The 16,882-nt window shown below is 48.1% G+C and overlaps 1 protein-coding gene across 5 annotated transcripts in view; it reads right to left on the minus strand.

The window, feature by feature from the left end:
- Positions 1-16,361, minus strand: part of CCDC85A (coiled-coil domain containing 85A) — a 58,075-nt gene extending 41,714 nt beyond the window's left edge. For 3 of the 5 annotated variants that reach the window (XM_072333283.1, XM_072333282.1, XM_072333281.1), the window contains exons 1-3: positions 15,518-16,361; positions 14,915-15,222; positions 11,862-12,777 (exon numbers count right to left, since the gene is read on the minus strand). In XM_072333283.1, coding sequence (XP_072189384.1) covers positions 11,862-12,777; positions 14,915-15,222; positions 15,518-15,806 — 1,513 coding nt within the window. In that variant the 5' untranslated portion in view covers positions 15,807-16,361. Of the gene's footprint in view, positions 1-5,146; positions 5,224-11,861; positions 12,778-14,914; positions 15,223-15,517 lie in introns of all 5 variants that reach the window. The other 2 variants (XM_072333284.1, XM_072333285.1) reach the window with 1 other exon arrangement.
- Positions 16,362-16,882: the final 521 nt, after the last annotated feature.

Genomic DNA, 16,882 nt, shown 5'->3' on the forward strand with positions numbered 1-16,882 from the left:
CCGCAGCCTAACCATAGCACCCTAACAATCCTCTGCTAAATCATATCCCTGAGCACCACATCCAAACGGCTCTTAAACACGTCCAGGGATGGCGATTCAACCTTATAATCTACTCCTTCTTTCCTGCATCTCCATTTTCCTGGAGGCTGGGATGCAGATAGAAAACAGTCAAAAAGCACAGCTGCAGGAGCCAACATTAGGTAACCTGATCATGACACTGTCCTTCAGTCCTTCACTTTGCACTCTGCGCTCTTTACTGCAACTCAATCTAATCTATCTGGATTCCTTTTTCCCCTCAATACACACACATAGAAACATCAAGAACCAGAAACTACACTCTCTCTTCTAAGCAGCTTCACTGTATGTGCACACCAGGGTGCAACTCAGCATCCCAGGAGCAGCGAGGAAGGCCACGGCTGTTATCTGACTGCCTCCAACCCAGGATGGAGAGCTCCTTGTCTGCTACAACCTTACTGAAAGCAGGCAACAGAAATTCTGGCAAGAAAAATCACAGGATTTCCTTTGTATTATGGGCAAAATGGGATTTCTGCCTGCTTCCCCTGGAATCGATTTCTAAGGCTCAGCTCCTATTTTCATGACATCATGTGAAGATAAAACAAAGAAAGCTTCTACAAGCCTGCGAACTCAGTGGGAATGTGTAAGTGTATAAAGTCAGTCACCTGCATAAACAAAAGCAGGACCGAGCCCTGATTTAATTACCTAGATCAGTATCTCCCACATGACAGCATGGTGAGTCACTTTGTTCTCAGAAGCAGCAAGATTTCAGTCCCCGCATCTGCACACACATGTACTGCTATAGCACAGCACACAAGAACACAAAGCAGGCAAGCACTTGCTCACCCCAAGCAGCAGCCAGAGCCTCACCCATTGGCCTGCCCATATTCCTGGAAGGCATGCCAGGATATCTGCTGGAGGTTTGTGTTCCTAAGCCTGCCCAGTTCCATCTCTACATGTGCTCGAGCTGCAGACTCCTGGATAACACTGCAGCTGGAAAGCTGGCTCAGCCACAGGAAACATGGTCACCTGGAAAGCCCATTTGCTTGACAGAACACAAAGCACAAGATCATAGAATGGTTTGGGTCAGAAGGGACCTTTAGGATCATCTAGTTCCAACCCCCTGCTGCAGGTAGGGACACCTGCCTCTAGGCCAGGTTGCTCACAGCCCCATCCAGCCTGGTCTTGAATGCTTCCAGGGAAGGGGCATCCACAGCCTCACTGAGCTGCCTGTGTAGTCTCACCACCCTCACAGTCAGGAATTTCTCCCTGATATCTGATCTAAATCCAACCTCTTTCAGTTTAAAGCTGTTTCACTTTGGATGCAGCCACTTGTCACATGGATGCTCTGGACACTGCATTAGGAGACCACTGTCGCTGACTGCCAGTGGTATCCCCATGGTTTCAGCTTAGAAGTAAAACTGGGATTGCACCTTGACATTTTGACCCCTTTCAAATATCTGGGAGTTGTTTTGAGAAACCATTTTATTTTTTAGACAATTATTACTGTATTAGGTTTTTTTCCTAGTCTCTTGACTTACTTTATTTACTGCTAATCTTACCTATTCAGAGCTTCGGAGTTTCATTTCCTGACCAACATCCAGGAAAAGTTTAAAATGACAAAGATATGACAGTCCCACGTTAATTTTATGTAATTGATAAGATATAATAGGAATGTTCTTACAGGAGAAAACTGCAAGGCTCTGCAGAAGACTTACTACAAGCAAAGGTACCCAGACAAGTGCCACATCAGGAGCAGCACCGTATGTTCCCATACTTCAGCACGGGAGACAAGACATCTCTTAATTGAAAAGCAATAAAGTTTTTCCCAAAAGCTAATGCTCTGAGAACATAAGAATGTGCACTTGTATCAAGCACCAAATAATCAGACCAATCTAATTAAGAAGAGGATAATTAGAAGACTAACATGTTGCTAAATCACACTTAGGACACACAACTTGACGCTTGTTCTAGTTTATAAGAGATTAAAATAGCAACAAGACAAATGTTACTTTAATCCCTGGACAAGTTTCAAACATTAAATTGCACTCAGACCACAGCCACATTAAAAACCTCAATACTTCCATGGCAGGAAGCTGCTGTAATTGAAGTAGTTAGGAGAGCAGAAAGCAGGAATCGTGGCTTTGCAGCGTCATCACTTATCAGAGAATGGAACCCTTCGGGCTGTCAGTTTTGAATGTCAAAGCCTGGTTCCCCAGTGAGCACACAGTACTACAGAGCTTTAAAAGCCTGGATTCCAGTTGGTGCCATTCACAACTTTTAGAAACGACTGCATAGCAGTGACACTGCACAGCTAATCTCCTCCCCTTGGCAGGCAGCAAGAGCTTTCACGCAACCTTCCCTCCAACACATTGCTCCTGCACGTTCCTTTGGGAAGATGCTTCAGCCCACAGTGCTGGTTAGCTATCAACAGCAACCACCTACCTGCTGGACATGAATGGAAGGAAAGGAAAGGGGACTCAGACAAAAGTCTCAGAAGGCTCCATGTCACCAGAAGCCCATCTTCCACTTGAGCCGCATCACACAGGTGCTCATTCTACAAGTCCTGCCACAGAGATTTAGACCGGAGCAGCACTGCCCCCAGTCCCTGACACATCCACAAGATGCTAGACTGTGGATTAACACCAGGGGTCCAGTGACCATACAGTCACAGTACTGTATTCTGATTTCTCATATATATATTTAAGTGCAAGAGCTTTCTTTTCAACATTTCATTCTGATGAAAGACGAATAACCCCTTGGATGGTACCAGCTCAGTACAACCCCCAGCTGATAGCTGACCACATCCCAGCTTCAGATCAGCATTTCCACTTCCCAAAGACAACCACAGCTGCACAACTATTCTGCAGGGTTAGAAACAAGACAGAAAAATGCAATTTCCTTTAGTAAAGCTATCACTGTTATTTACCAAATTGATTTAAAACAGCACTACGTTTAAGAAGTGTTTTCAAGCACACGTTTAAATGCAAAAGGTACATCAAGATCATGTAGTATGCCTGCTGCAGGCACAAGAACTAAAAATAGCTCTGAACCCCACTGGCCTACTTAGCTTAAGTCGTGACATTCAGAAAGGAAGGAAACAGATTGCCTTAAAACTTGATTTTGAAAGGAAACACGTTGAGAGCATTCGTAGCAAGCTAATTGTTCACAAAGGTGCTTTCTAGGCATGTGAGTAACCTCAGCCCCAGTTTTTGCCCCACATTCAAAACAGGCTAAGAAAAAAAACCTAAAACCTGTTAGAAGAGCGGTATGATGCAATGGAACAATCAGTAGGTAACATGCAGGAAATCTGGACTGCAGATATAGCCGGGGGCTGTCTTGTCGTTGGTTCAGCCCATTGTTCTTTCATGCACAAGAGGAAGATCACAACACTTGTTTCCTCGGTAAACGGTTCCGAGATCGACTGATAAGTGCTGAACAAAATCCAGGCAGCACCAACAGGTGTAAGGGTTGACTCAGGTTAACAACACATCCACAGCTCTCTGCAAGCATCAGCCTCCAGGCCACCAGACCCTCTGAGGCAGAGATCCCTCCAGGCAGCCAAACGCACACAGTCCTTCCTCTCATTCAAAGAGAGAGTTTGAAGCAGCACTGTTTTTTACAACTCCGATCATGCCCAGCCTCTGACGAGCAGCAGAACTGTGGGAGTGAAGAAATGGGACAGAAGGAGCAAAGCTCTGAAAGCTGGAGTTTTGCTCAGAGGATCCAAGTGCTCTTACAGCAGGTTCTGTCAGCAGCCATGCTGCTAGGTCCTGAAGCCAGCTGGCTGGTTTGTTCTTCACCAAGCTAGCACAGCCACTCGAATACTAACTACACCAATGGGTGAGAACAGACACTGTGAGACCAAAGTGGTTCAATTTAAGATGCTCACAGCTCCCTGGGAAACAGCATTTCCTGACAAACAGCATACAAGCATTAACCAAACTTTCCTCCTTCCAGACAGTGAAGTTTAACCACTTTCATCTCCTGTAACAAACCCTTTCCCCGTGAGGTTCTATTGCATCATGCTGGAATCCTGGGCAGCACTGCAAGAACAAATCAACTAAAATTTAACAAAACTCAGGGCCAATTAAGCACTCAAACGTTAAATCTGAGAACAAGGCACCTGCCTGCATCTGCTCAGCACCTTGTTTCTGCAGCAGCTAAGAGAACAAATACCCCAAACTTGACATTAAGGCATAACATGTAGGGTGGGCACCTAACGGGAACTTACTGAAAAAAATACACCCAAGTGCACCTCTGCCAAACAAAACAGACAGAACCACAACGCACCACGTCAGAAGTACTGATTGATTTATTTATACTGGTAAATTCTAAAGTTGTTTTGCTTTGAGAGCGAAATAAAACCTATTTCTCATTCGGATTTCCTGCATTAATATCCCTAAATGACCATCCTGGTATTAGAATCATTTCTTGACTTTTCCAGTTAAGAATATTGAAAGAAAAATACCATCAAGCGACAGAGCTGGAATAAGAACATGTTGCCCAGGGAACTGCTTCTGTGCTTCAGTGCCTGCAGTACACATTTCCAGGTGGCAGTTGATAAGCATTGACTTGTCTGGTAACTACAATGCCCTGCTTAATTTAGGTTACTGGAGAGCAATAATGAAAGAGGACAAAACAAGTCCTTCTGAGCTACATCTCTTCTACATCTCTTTTAGGCTTCCCCGCATAGCGCTGCTTCAGACTACAACTGGATACAACCGCAGCAGTGTGAGCAATACAGGGAGCTCCTCAACACCACGATGAAGCACTTGAGAGGACAGGACCCCGAGATCCATGCTTCCCAAAGTCTGATCAGTCGCTTCCACGCTGCCAGGCAGTCCAGCCAACCGCTTTATCTGCAGAGTTCAACTTTACACTCTGAAATATAAGAATCTTTCCATCCTGTTACTTCTACAAACGATGTAAAGATAGGCAAATAGCAATACTCCGCCGCTGAATAGAATTGAATACGCTCAGGATGCTTTTCTGTCCTCCTAACTCTCCAAAATATTCACCCGTGCTATGGTAGCAAGCAGTCAACACGAAGGATTTAGCATTACCGACTGGAGCATAGACCAAATATCAAGTTCCAATAAGAAAATCAAAAAGTTCTTAACACCTGTACCTGGAGGAGACATTGATTCTGGTATCTTCTGCTGTTTAGTTAAGACTGCAGAGCCTTTGGTCTTGGTGGTTGGAAATCTGGTTAGGGGAAAAAAAACCGTTGTTGGAATGCTTTGCTTTTAGGTTTTGTTTATGGACTTAATGATATCGCAAAAGCAAAAAGTCAAGTTAGAAAAGTCTTAGAACAGACACAAGGAAGCAAGGCAAGCTACAGTGAGAAGCTACTGACTCCATCCAGAGCACTGCAGGGCTCATGGGTATTCAGGCATCTTGCTTCTCTCTGGTCATCCAGTCTCAGTGTAAGTCATGTGCCCAACAAGGAGTGAAGCACTCATATGCTTTGAAGGATCTAAACCAGTTTTCAGGCCCTACTTCACGGCATCCACGTGCTCCTGCTTGGTGTATTTGGCTGCCTTCTGATACACTTCTTTTGGCTGCTAGTTTTGCCCCTTTTCTTCCAATGCTATCCTTCCTAATGTTATCAGTAATGTTTTCTGACCACAGAAATTTAAGATGGATTTTTAACATTACTGGGATTCACCCACTGCAAAACCAAAATAAACTCAGAAACCAAGAAGGGATGCGGGTCACCAATCAATGCTGCTCTCCAGGCTTATCTGAACCTCACACAGATGTGAGCTGCATAGTGATTTATCAGTCCTGCAACTTTCAGAACAGCATTTTTTTCCCTCCCACCTTCAAATCCAAGATACAAATATCTGTCCCAGACTCCTACAGGAAGCGTAATCAATGCAAGCTTTCACTATTCACGCGAAGATAAAGAGATGCAATGACACAAACTTGGCACCATCCTACTACTGATCAGATCAGAGAAGTTCTGACACTTTAAGTCCCAAAGTAAGAGAACTGATTTCAAGAGAACCTGAAACAAAACAAAGGGAAAGAGAGAAGGCTGAATTCATCCTCCTTGTCTATTTAAACACACCTTTCGACTTATCGACTATTTATTCCCCATGTTACAGGAGATTTTGATTTGCATTCCTAAAGGAATTAAGAACATGACTAAAACTCTTCACACTACTTGAGGTTTGCAATAAGAGGTGAAAAACAAATTCTTGAGTTATTGAGCAATATCAAAAGCCACCATTTCCCCCCACTCCCCCATATGCTCACTTTCCAAGTGTATCTCTGTACAAAGGAAAAATAACCTTAAGGCAATGAGTGGATCAGCCCACTGGGGCAACCAGCATTTTATCCTCTTCTTTCCCCCAGCAGGAATCAGGGCTGCTGTTTTAGATGATGACAAACAAAAATACTTCCCACTAACAGGGATGGAACAAAACACCCGAGTGAAGCCCATGCTCAGTTCATGCTACTTAAAAGCTGATGTTTGTCTTAGATCAGACAAACCCACCTCTTCTCCCAACACTAATTACCACGTCTTTACATGTTATCTTTTGTTTTGCCTTACCCAAAGGAATGTGTGATGCTTCTCAGGGCCTTGACCGCTTTTGGGCTCCACACCATTTCACAGCAGCTGTATCCTGGCTAGATCTGCCACTGTGGCTGAAACGTTTAGTTGTGTTTTAAAAGGATGCTCAAACATTTATCCAGATTCCTCAGCTCTATCCCTTTTTCTTTACTAAGGGATGTCACAATCATCTTCGGACAGACGACAACACTAAGAGTTACACAGTGGATTCTTCCACAGCTTCAAGTGGGATGCTGTAGTAACACCAGTCCTCCCACAACCACCACATAGTTCAGATGGAAACCCTTCACCAGTATGGCTGTTGTGGGTCAAGATGCATTTCCTTCTGCACCAAGGAACAGAGTTCAGAACTGAGCATTGCAGCCCTACCTGACTCTCCTGAATGGTGCCCACTTGCCAGATATTCAAGAAGTACATGCAGGCAAGATTTATATCAAGTTCATTAAATAAACACATTCTAACTAATAAATACATCTTCTCTGTCCCATAACACCTGTCCATACAAGTCCTCCAAGCGAGGACTTAAGGCTTTAAAGTGAGGATTCTCCATTCTGGCACTTACAGATGGAATGAAGTCTGCCCATGTATTTCAGGCAGACAGCACTAACTGCTTCCCAGGCTCCTGATGGTTCTGCTGCTGATGTAGAGGAAAACACCTTGGGACTCACAGTGACAGGATCACTGCCTCCAGTGACTCAGGAGCAAGTCCTTGGTGCAGAAGCCATCTGTTTTGCAGGATGTAACACCCAAGAAGGAATACAACCTGCCCCCACCCCCTTCCCCCTATGATGACTTCGTGTGCTCATCTAGCATCAGAGACAAAAGTGAACTCCTACAGTCAGCCCTAGTCTGGTCAGTTAGCACTGTTAGTACTACAAGTCACATTTTCAACCTGACAAAAAAGCACCACAGAAATGAGTTTGGTAATAAATTCAGTGTGCTCCAATTACATACGTGCATATTCTCTCACAGCATACAGTAACTAATGCAGATTGACAAGTCTGATGTGAAACCGACAGAATTCAACTGAAAGACTCCCATTGACACAAAAGATCCAGAGCTCTACACTTGAAACAAACACCCCAAATTAGCAGTAGAATAATCCACACTGACAAGAAAAAAATAAATAGTAATTCCACCAATCCCGTAGTCTTGGCTTACTCATCAGGCTGCTCTCAAGAGCAAGCAACGCTGTATCAAGCTTCAAATGGCAGCTGTACCAGAGCGGGTACCATTGGGAAAGCTCAAGTTCCACACACAGTGCTGTGCACTGCCATTCTGGACAGGCAAATCACTCCCATTTCGACTGCAAGAAAAGAACACGTGCAAAGATGACATCATTTCTCTGTTTGGCCAGCACGATGTGAGCTGTTTCCATGGAAAGGGTATCATTTCTTCCAGTAACGCTATTGCAAGGTTTCTCTCCCTGAAGAGATACTGTGATTTTCTCTTTTTACTTAGAGACGCAAAATAAAGATGTTTTCTTACTGCGCTCCCCTCCTAAGAAGCACATTTACAGCAGGAATCGCTCAAGACTGAAGCTGAGCTTAACTTACAAGTACTCTCGTTCAACTGAGGTGCTGCTGCCTTTGCTCCACAAGAGCCCTCACACCTCCAGCAGTATGCAGTGTTAGTCAGCAGTTTCACTGCTCCTCTTTAATAACCTCAGCAGGAAGCAAAAAGCACACATGAAAGCCTTCTGATATTTTCCCTGCACACAGAAGTCAAAGCCTGGAGTAAAACAAAGGAATTCTTAAAATAGAAAGTTGCTACAACACCACTTAGATTGTAAAATGCCAAAGTGACATTAATGTCTATACAGGCACTTCCACCGCGGGGTATTTGTGTCAGTTACTAGGATGCGTTATGCCACACCATTGGTACAATCTACTTTCACGTATTTAATGCCACTGGCATCTCCTCTTTTAAGCCCAGTGCCTGTCCCAAGTGCTCTCATTAACCAGAGCACCTGAAAGTCATCCCAGTTTTATCACCGTGTTCATTTGGTTGAAGCCTTGAAAAAACAAAAATAGGCAAGTTTGGCTGGATGTTTGTTAACTGAAGGCTTTCAGACCTCACCTTCCATCAGCCCAAGAAATGAGGATGCACGTTCCAGGAACACTCACAGAATACTGGAGTTATTTACGTATACACATATATACACACAAGTGCTTATAAAGCTTCCCGCATCTTTCCAGGTTTTGTTGATAAGTCATACAAGAAAAAAATACATATATGACAAGATCAAACTGCTGAGAACACAAAGTGAGCAGAACTATGAAAGTAAACATTATCACCTCATTCTCTGCTCCTTCAGCTGCTCCCAAGGATCAAAGATGCTCCTGATTGGCAGCAGCTTCCTGTGTGCCACAGGACAGCTTAGAACATGCATGAGGCCACAACAGTTAAGTGTGTGTCACATCCTGTAAAGCAGCGTGCAATAACTAAAACTGATCTATAAGTCCAATACATACCATATTTCTGATACCACTGTAATATTGTACTGGAATTGATTTAACTGTAGCTTAAGAGTTTGATCAAGCTAGCAAAGACCAGCTCCATTCCCCACATGTTCATGTACAGGGAACGTTCTGGTTTAAATAACCATACATTAATGAACACATTGCTCCCCTCACCCAGGCACTGACAAGATCACAACTGAGGGTGAGCAGGAGCTGTCAGCGTCGTATGGGCAGGTCAGTCCTCTACTGACACTGCTAAATTCTGACTACATCATTTTATATGCTTATCAATTAGTCAGAAGACGCTGCATTCATCGCTTAGGACCACAACCACTTCATTCTCTTGCTGCAACAAAAGCCAGTACGTGAGTACCACAGTAAGATCAGAAGTGCCCTGCAAAATAATTGAACCGACGTGACACCACAGCCCCCCTAGCAAGCTGTGCTCCAAGTTTTAACAAATGAGGTATAACCAAAAATGACACACTATACATACACTTCATGATTCGGAGGTAGGAACCCAAAACAGCATCAGTTTGTACAGCTCCCCATAATGTCCAACCCATATTTTCCACAATCTCACCATCCCTCACAGCAGATGCAAAATACAAGAGCACACTCAACATGTGCCAATTGTGACTTTCTTTTTACCTGTAATTACTTCTGCAATGACAACAAGCAGCAACAGCCGGCGCTTTCACCACTTCCACATCACTCTCCCTTCCCCACGTTAACAGCAGCTGGCAGGACCAAAACCCAGAGCTCCACAACTCAGCCCGGATGTGAAGACCAAGCATCTCCCTCAGAGCAAAGCTGTCATGTACAACCACTGACTGAAGGGAGCTCAAAAGGCCAAACCAATGTCAGACGTAAGCCTCACAGCTAACACCCATTCCATGCTTGCATCAAGTTAAATAAATATGAAAGGGGAGACATCTGACAACTAATGGTGGGCCAAGTCCTCTGCAAAACTGATTAAATGAAGTGCAGGACAGGCCAAACTCTGATTAAAGTCAATAAACAGACTCCTAGATGGGCAGCTGCCACCTCCAGCTCCTCACAGCTCAAGGCCAAGCTACAGACCACGGCAATATGCTACATAAAGGACACCAGTCACAGGTCTAACACAACAATGACCTCCCTATTAGCAATAATGCTGAGCCCTCAGCTTGCACAAAACAAATACCATCAGACAGCCCATCATGCTGGGAGCAGAAAACCATCTATTTGTGAATGGGTTTTAAAAATAAATTCTTTCTGCCTTACCAGAGACTAGACTGACGAACGTGAGTAAGGAGAAAAAACAGCTTTGGGGAATCCATAATTCTCTCTATTTACAGCCAAGTCAATGCACTCATTTTAAACAGGAAGAAATGAATGATGAAAGAAACAGTATTTAAAGGGAAGTTCTATAAGATCAGCTTCCCTAACGGGTGCATTACACATCTTCACTAAGTTGTCAGGAATTCTTCCTGCTAATCACTTTAAAACGCTTAAAAAATTAATGAGAAGCTTCTCACACTTACCCCTCTGGGGTCTGCCAACCCTGCCAAGTATATCCACCTCACTGTATGTAATCGGGATGTGTCCCTACAGAGCAGGTTAACGTACAGAACGCCTTCAGTAAAGACAGCCATCACAAACGGACAGGTGAGACAAACACGGCGAGTGCTGAGGGTGGCACCCAGCTCACTCCATCTCTCAAGCAGATCCAACAAGGGTTCACTTCCACCGCTGCCAACACAGCTCCTCCCAGCTGCTTATAAGATGGAAACGTGTGAACTCCATCCAAGACAATTTATCAAGGCAAAATCCTCATTCAGAACTTGATTTCAGATGTGTAAAGGTCCAAGAAATGGGATCTCATGAGTACAAGATGCTGATTTCCTTTACGAAAACATCTTGAAGCACAAAGAAAATAGACTACAGAAACTCCACCAAGTCTATGAAGTTACTCCAGCAGCACAGCAGGGTGTTTCAGTCTTGTTTTAACCATTTCATTTGCTCTGAAAATTCACTTTAGTAGCATCATAATTGCTTGTCTTTCAAAATACTGACATCGTACCTCTCTTTAGTTAATTGCAACCAGGGAGGACACACAGCTCTTAGTAGCTGTCTTGCTTGTTGGCCATCTTTACTAAGTCCAGCAATAATAACAACACCCACAAAAAATCCCCAAAACCCTGAGATCATCCTTCATTTTTAAACTTGTTGTAATTAAACACATGCAAAGTCAAGGCTTTGAAAGGCTTTAGAAGGTACTGATTCCATTATATTGAGCCTCACTCTGCATTTGGGTTCTTTTCTAAGTTCATAAGAAAAGATATGAGAAGCCTTCCATCAGTAAACCTTAGATTTTATAACCCTTAAGGCTATGCACAGACTAGGTTGGAACGTGGGAGAGAAACTGGAGACGTGCAGCTCCACTGCAGTGACACAGATACAGGCAGGACAAGAAGCATCCACAACTGCACTCTGATGGATGCAAACAAATCTATCTAGAGACAGTTTCCTTGCACGGAGCAGGATTAAGAGCAAGAGCTATTTCTTTATACCCTACAGACAAGCACTCAAGATTCACTTCTCTGCTTTTTTAAACCACCCAACACCTACTGGACAGGCAAAGAGGTGCAATGCAATTAATCTGCTCACTAGCAGGATAATGCTGACACCAGACCTCTTGCCTTCCATTTCACATTAGAAAAAAAAACAAAAAACTCCCTTCCCATAAGCAGCCAAAACAGAACTGAAACCACCTCAGTGAAAACGCACCGTGAAAATTACTAAGCGTATTGACCCACCATTCATTCCATTGTATATACTTCTGTGGTGAGGGGACAGGTCATCTGTTACTTGTCTCCTGAGGGTTCCTTCTCTGCTGCCTGCACCGAGATGCTTGAGATGCTCTGGGCTGCCTCCATAGTGTTTTTTGAGGTGCTCGGGGCTGGTGCCCCTCACTTTGTGGAGATGTTCTGTACTGCCACTCGGCGTGTGCTTTTGGAGATGATCTGGGCTGCCACTGCTGTGCTTTTGATGCTCAGGGCTACTGCCAGGCCTCTGCTTTTGAAAGTGTTCGGGGCTACTACTCAAAACGTGCTTTGGGAGAGTTTCTGGGCTGCCACTGCTGTGCTTTTGCTGTTCAGGTGCTTTGACGATGGTTTTCTGATGTTCTGGACTCGGTCCTTTCAGGTGATGATCAGGACTGCCCGAACTCCTGGGCTTCTGGAGATGCTCGGGGCTGATACTCCTGTGCTTCTGATGCTCAGGGCTGCCCTCACCCCGAGCTTTTTGCAGGTGCTCCGGGCTCGTACTTGGATGATGTTTATGATGATCTGGACTGTCTGTACTTCCCGTGCTAGAAGTGCTGCTCCCATCACCAACATCTCTTATGTAAGCAGTGGTGGCAGTTAATTGGCACAGGCTGATCTGGCTGTCGATAGAGCTCCGGCTGCCTGCTCCACCACCCTTCTCCTCATCCAACAACACACACAGCTCCTTCAGCTCCAGGTTTTCCTTCACCACTTCTTCTTGTCTCACTTCCAGTTCTTTCAGCTTCTGTAAGTACAAGGCAACCTCTTTGTGCATGACGCTAGCACTGTATCTGCCCAGTCTCTGCCACTCACGGGACACCCTCTTGCCTTTCTGCCTGTCGTCATCCAGGAAGCAGCAGAGGTCTCTCAGTTCCTGGTTATCTTCTTGCAGCTTCTGATTGATATCCTTTAAAAGAAAGACAATCGTGACTGAGAAGTGCCTAAAAGAATCAGCATTACATCATCACCGTGATACAAGCCAGCAAACAGGACTGCCATAAACCCATCATTCAAGCACTCGAGCAAGGCAGAAATAACTGCACGTGTGGATCTGCCACACGACGACAGCATCGTGCTCCAAACAAACAGCTGCTGCCCAGCAAGTAAGAGAACATAACCTTTCAAGGGTTCAAAAGCTCAACTCTGATAAGGTAAAAAAAGTGTCCGGTGTTTAATTTACATTCACCCTAAATATCTGAATAGCTTTGTCCCCAAACAGAGCAAAGAGCATCAGCTTTCTCACGAGGATCTCACTCCCTTGGGAAATATCCACGGACAAGGATGTATGCTGAATATAATGATATAATGATTAACTTATGCTCCCTATTCGTTAGGACATCATCACACACGAAAGCGAGCATGTTGGAGATTTAAGATATCAGTTTTGATTTCATTCCAGATTTGCGTAAGAGAACCTTATCAGCCATCAGCTCACAGCGCTGCCTCAGCCGCTCTGAGACGAACCCACGAGCCTCAACAGACTTTGCATTCCAACCCGAGCACGTGACTCCACATCCTTCTTTAGGTGAGGAAGCACCTGAAGCAAATGCACTGAAGCAGAAGTGCTCAAGCTCCTACTACAGCAGAATAACGTGCCAAGGAAAACACTGCTGCTGTTTCATGTTCTCAGTGTTCCTAAACTGGCTTGTAGCCACATTTTACTTTCCCCTCAACTCAACGTCCATTCCTTCTTCTGTGGGACATTAGAAGTGGCGATTAGTCACAACCATTACGAGGCCAGCCTTACAGAAAGGCCCTTTTGGCAATTCCTGAAGGGCATGAAGCTTTCGCAGCCCCACTAGACTTTGTGCATTTGTCTGACCTTCCTCTCAAAGCAAGGCCAAAGTGCTTCAAAAGAACCTGCACTGGAGAGAAATACTTCACGTGACGCCCTGGCTCAGACAGAAGCAGGAGGACCCACACACCGAGCACCTCACTGCTCCTCAGGGCCAAACTCCTTCACGTGGACAGAGCGGCTCAGGCAGCACAGCAGGGCGCCGGACCTCATCCCCCCCATTTCCCAGTGGAAACTGCAGCTAAGGCATCTGAACTAACGGTGGAAGTCAGACGTCACCCAGGGAGTGCGGCACTGCGGGGAACCGTCACTGCTTCCTGCACAGCTTATCTCGGCCTGCCTCGCTCCTCATCTGGCAGATAATCCCAGTGTGATGGATGGCACAACACCTCACACGCAGCCAGGAGGAAGGCACTGTAAGTTAACCTGCATCACGAGGGTCGCATATTCTTGCACTGATGCACTGCCACGGAGGGCTCTCCTGCCCAGCACATCACACATCCTCAGAAGGGACACGCTCACACCTGCAGAACAGGATAGCAGAGGAGCAGCCTCCCCCTGCTCGCTATTGCTGTGTCACACAAGTGCCGAAGGTGCTTTTTCCATCATTCACTTGCCTAGAGCTATTCTGCAAACCAGGAACCCTCTTCTCGTATTCCCCGTGTAATAACATGAAGCCCGCACTGCATTTGGAGTCTCCTTCCCTTTAACTTCAAGAGGAATTTCTGAAGGTTTCATTTCTCGAAACAATGGAACAGAAGCTGCTTTTTAGCCGTCTCTAAGATAACAGCCGGGCTCTATAACGGACCGCCGCGTGCTACATCGGGGCGATCACCTGTAAGCAACCGCACCGCACTTCCAGCCCTCGGAAGCGGAGAAGGAAGCGCCGGGGTCTCACGGCTCCCACCCAGCCCAGAGTTAAACGAGGGAGAGACGCGGCCGGCAGCGGCACCGCTCCGGGAGCGGCAGGCAGGAGCAGCGCGGCGGTGCGGCCGCGGGACGCTCCCGATCAGCTTATTGCCGAGCCCGCAGCCGGGGCCGGGCAGCCCGCATGGAGCCCCGCATGGAGCCCCGCATGGAGCCCCGCATGGAGCCCCGCATGGAGCCCCGCACGCAGCGCCGGCACGGCTCCCGCGCGCGTCTCGCCGCGTCCCTCCCGCACGGCCGCCCGATGGGGACGCGCCGCTTCGCCCGGCGCAGCCCGGCACGCGGTGAGGAAGCGGCGCCGCCCGCCCCGTCCGAGCGGTACCTTCAGGCCGCGGATCTCGCCGAGGTGCAGCTGGAGGCGGCGGTTCACCTCGCGGATCAGGTTGCTGTGGTCCAGCATCGCGCTCATCTTCTCGGCCTCGGCGCGGCGGAGGCTGCGGACCAGCTCCTCCTTGCTCCACTGCAGCAGCTCCTCGTCCGACACCTTGGACAAGTCCTCGGCCGGCGCCGCCCCGCAACTTTCCGCCGCCACTTTGGCCATGCTGCGGGACGGGGCCAACCGCGGCGGGTCGCGGCGGCGCGGAGCGGCGAAGGGCGCGGATCGGAACCGGCGTCGGCCTGAGGAGCGAACTTCGCGGGGGAGGAAAAGGATAAAAAAGAGGAAAAAAATAGAGGCAAATCCCGCTCAGCTCCCGCAACAAGTGCGCGCGCAGCCCGCGCCCAGCCGCACCATCCTCGCGCCCACCCGCATCCCCTTGGCCCGCCCGGCCGACGCCGCTCTCCGTGTTGGGGCCGCGCTGCCGGTGTCGGGCTCGGGGCCGCCGGCGGCTTTTAGCGGCCGCGCCACGTGCGGGGCGGGCGGGGAGGGGCGCGGCGCTGCGGGACGCGCGGCTCGAGAGCGCCCCCTGCCGAGCGACCAACGCACCGTCCTTTGCCGTCCTGCGGGATCCGGCTGCGCTCGGCCGGTCCGCCTGGAGCCGCGCGGGCTGCGCGCAGAGACGGACGGCGGGCGCGGGGGGAACGACGCGGCAGAACGAGCGCGACGCCGACGGGGGAAGGGGAGGCGACGCGGCCCAGCGCGAAGCGGAACGCGACGACGCGGTGAGCGATTGGATGATCCGCCGCCTCCCGCCTCGCCACACCTGCGCGTCCGAGCGCGTCCTCCCGCGGGGACGCCCCGAGTGCGGCCGGCAGCGGGCACGGCGCTCCGCCATCGCCGCGTCCCGCAGAGCAGCGCTGAGCACCGGCCCTGCCTTCTCACGCTCTCCCGCCACGCTCTGAAGTCTCCGTAACGTCGTTCCGCCGTAAGGAGCAAAGCTCTGGGTGAAAGCATCGAGCGGCCGCAGCGACAGTGCGCCAGGAGACCGTGGAGAGGAGCTGCGGACTTTTATGTCCCACTACGTTCCGTTTTAATGCGACTAAATAAAAACACCCCCGGGGGAGGAGGTGTTAAATAAAGGCGTTTCTCTCTTCTGGTTCAGCGGGCTGCCAGCTGAAAGGCACCGTGATTCCTTACGGACAGGAATGGAGACTTTTAACCCAAAAGCTCCAGTAAGGACTCAGCGCCGTGTTAACGTAAGGCATGGCCACTGGAAACCCTTCAGTGCAGCCCGACTCCCGCAGCTGGAGCAAGTGCAGTTCTGAAGGCAGACCCAAAGCACCAGAAGTGAAACTCACCCGGAATGCTTCGGTGTGAGAAGGGTCTCGTTTCACGCTCCTGTTGCAGGATCAAGATGAGAGTGGGAAGTGCCACGTAATTATTTCCAGCTCCTGGCACTTCCCAAACGACGTACACCAGCCCACCCTGCTGCCTGATGCTGAGCGCTTCCTGGGCTGGCGCTGATCAGCAGCAGCAGTGATGCCCACAGGTGCCCAGAAACACACTTATTTTCCTCATTAAAGCTGCTTTTTTGCAACATGGCCTTGCTGCCCTGAATCATTCTCAAACCAGGCCGTAGCACTCGGGCACAGAGGCTGCAGTGCCAGGAGTGCAGCCTCCCTTCCTTCTAGTTCTTTCTACACGTGCCAAATGTTAACAGCAAAGGGACTCGCTTCCAGCCTCAGTTCCAGGGGTTGCCAGCCCGCTGACGTTGCTTCTGCTGTGCCCTGCTCAGCCCTGCTCACAGCCAGGAGTGCTGGCAACAGCCAGCCGGCAGGTCCCTGAGGGCCAGCACTGTCCTTTCACCACAGCCTGCAGGTTGTGCAGCACTTCAGGGCTCTGGTTGCTCCAGACATTACTAAGTGCTGGTAAATATACAAGCATTTTACCAACACCTCCAGCCAGGCCCTA

The sequence above is a fragment of the Excalfactoria chinensis genome, chromosome 3 (genome assembly GCF_039878825.1).
Source record: "Excalfactoria chinensis isolate bCotChi1 chromosome 3, bCotChi1.hap2, whole genome shotgun sequence".
In the NCBI taxonomy this organism is placed as follows: Eukaryota; Metazoa; Chordata; class Aves; order Galliformes; family Phasianidae; genus Excalfactoria; species Excalfactoria chinensis.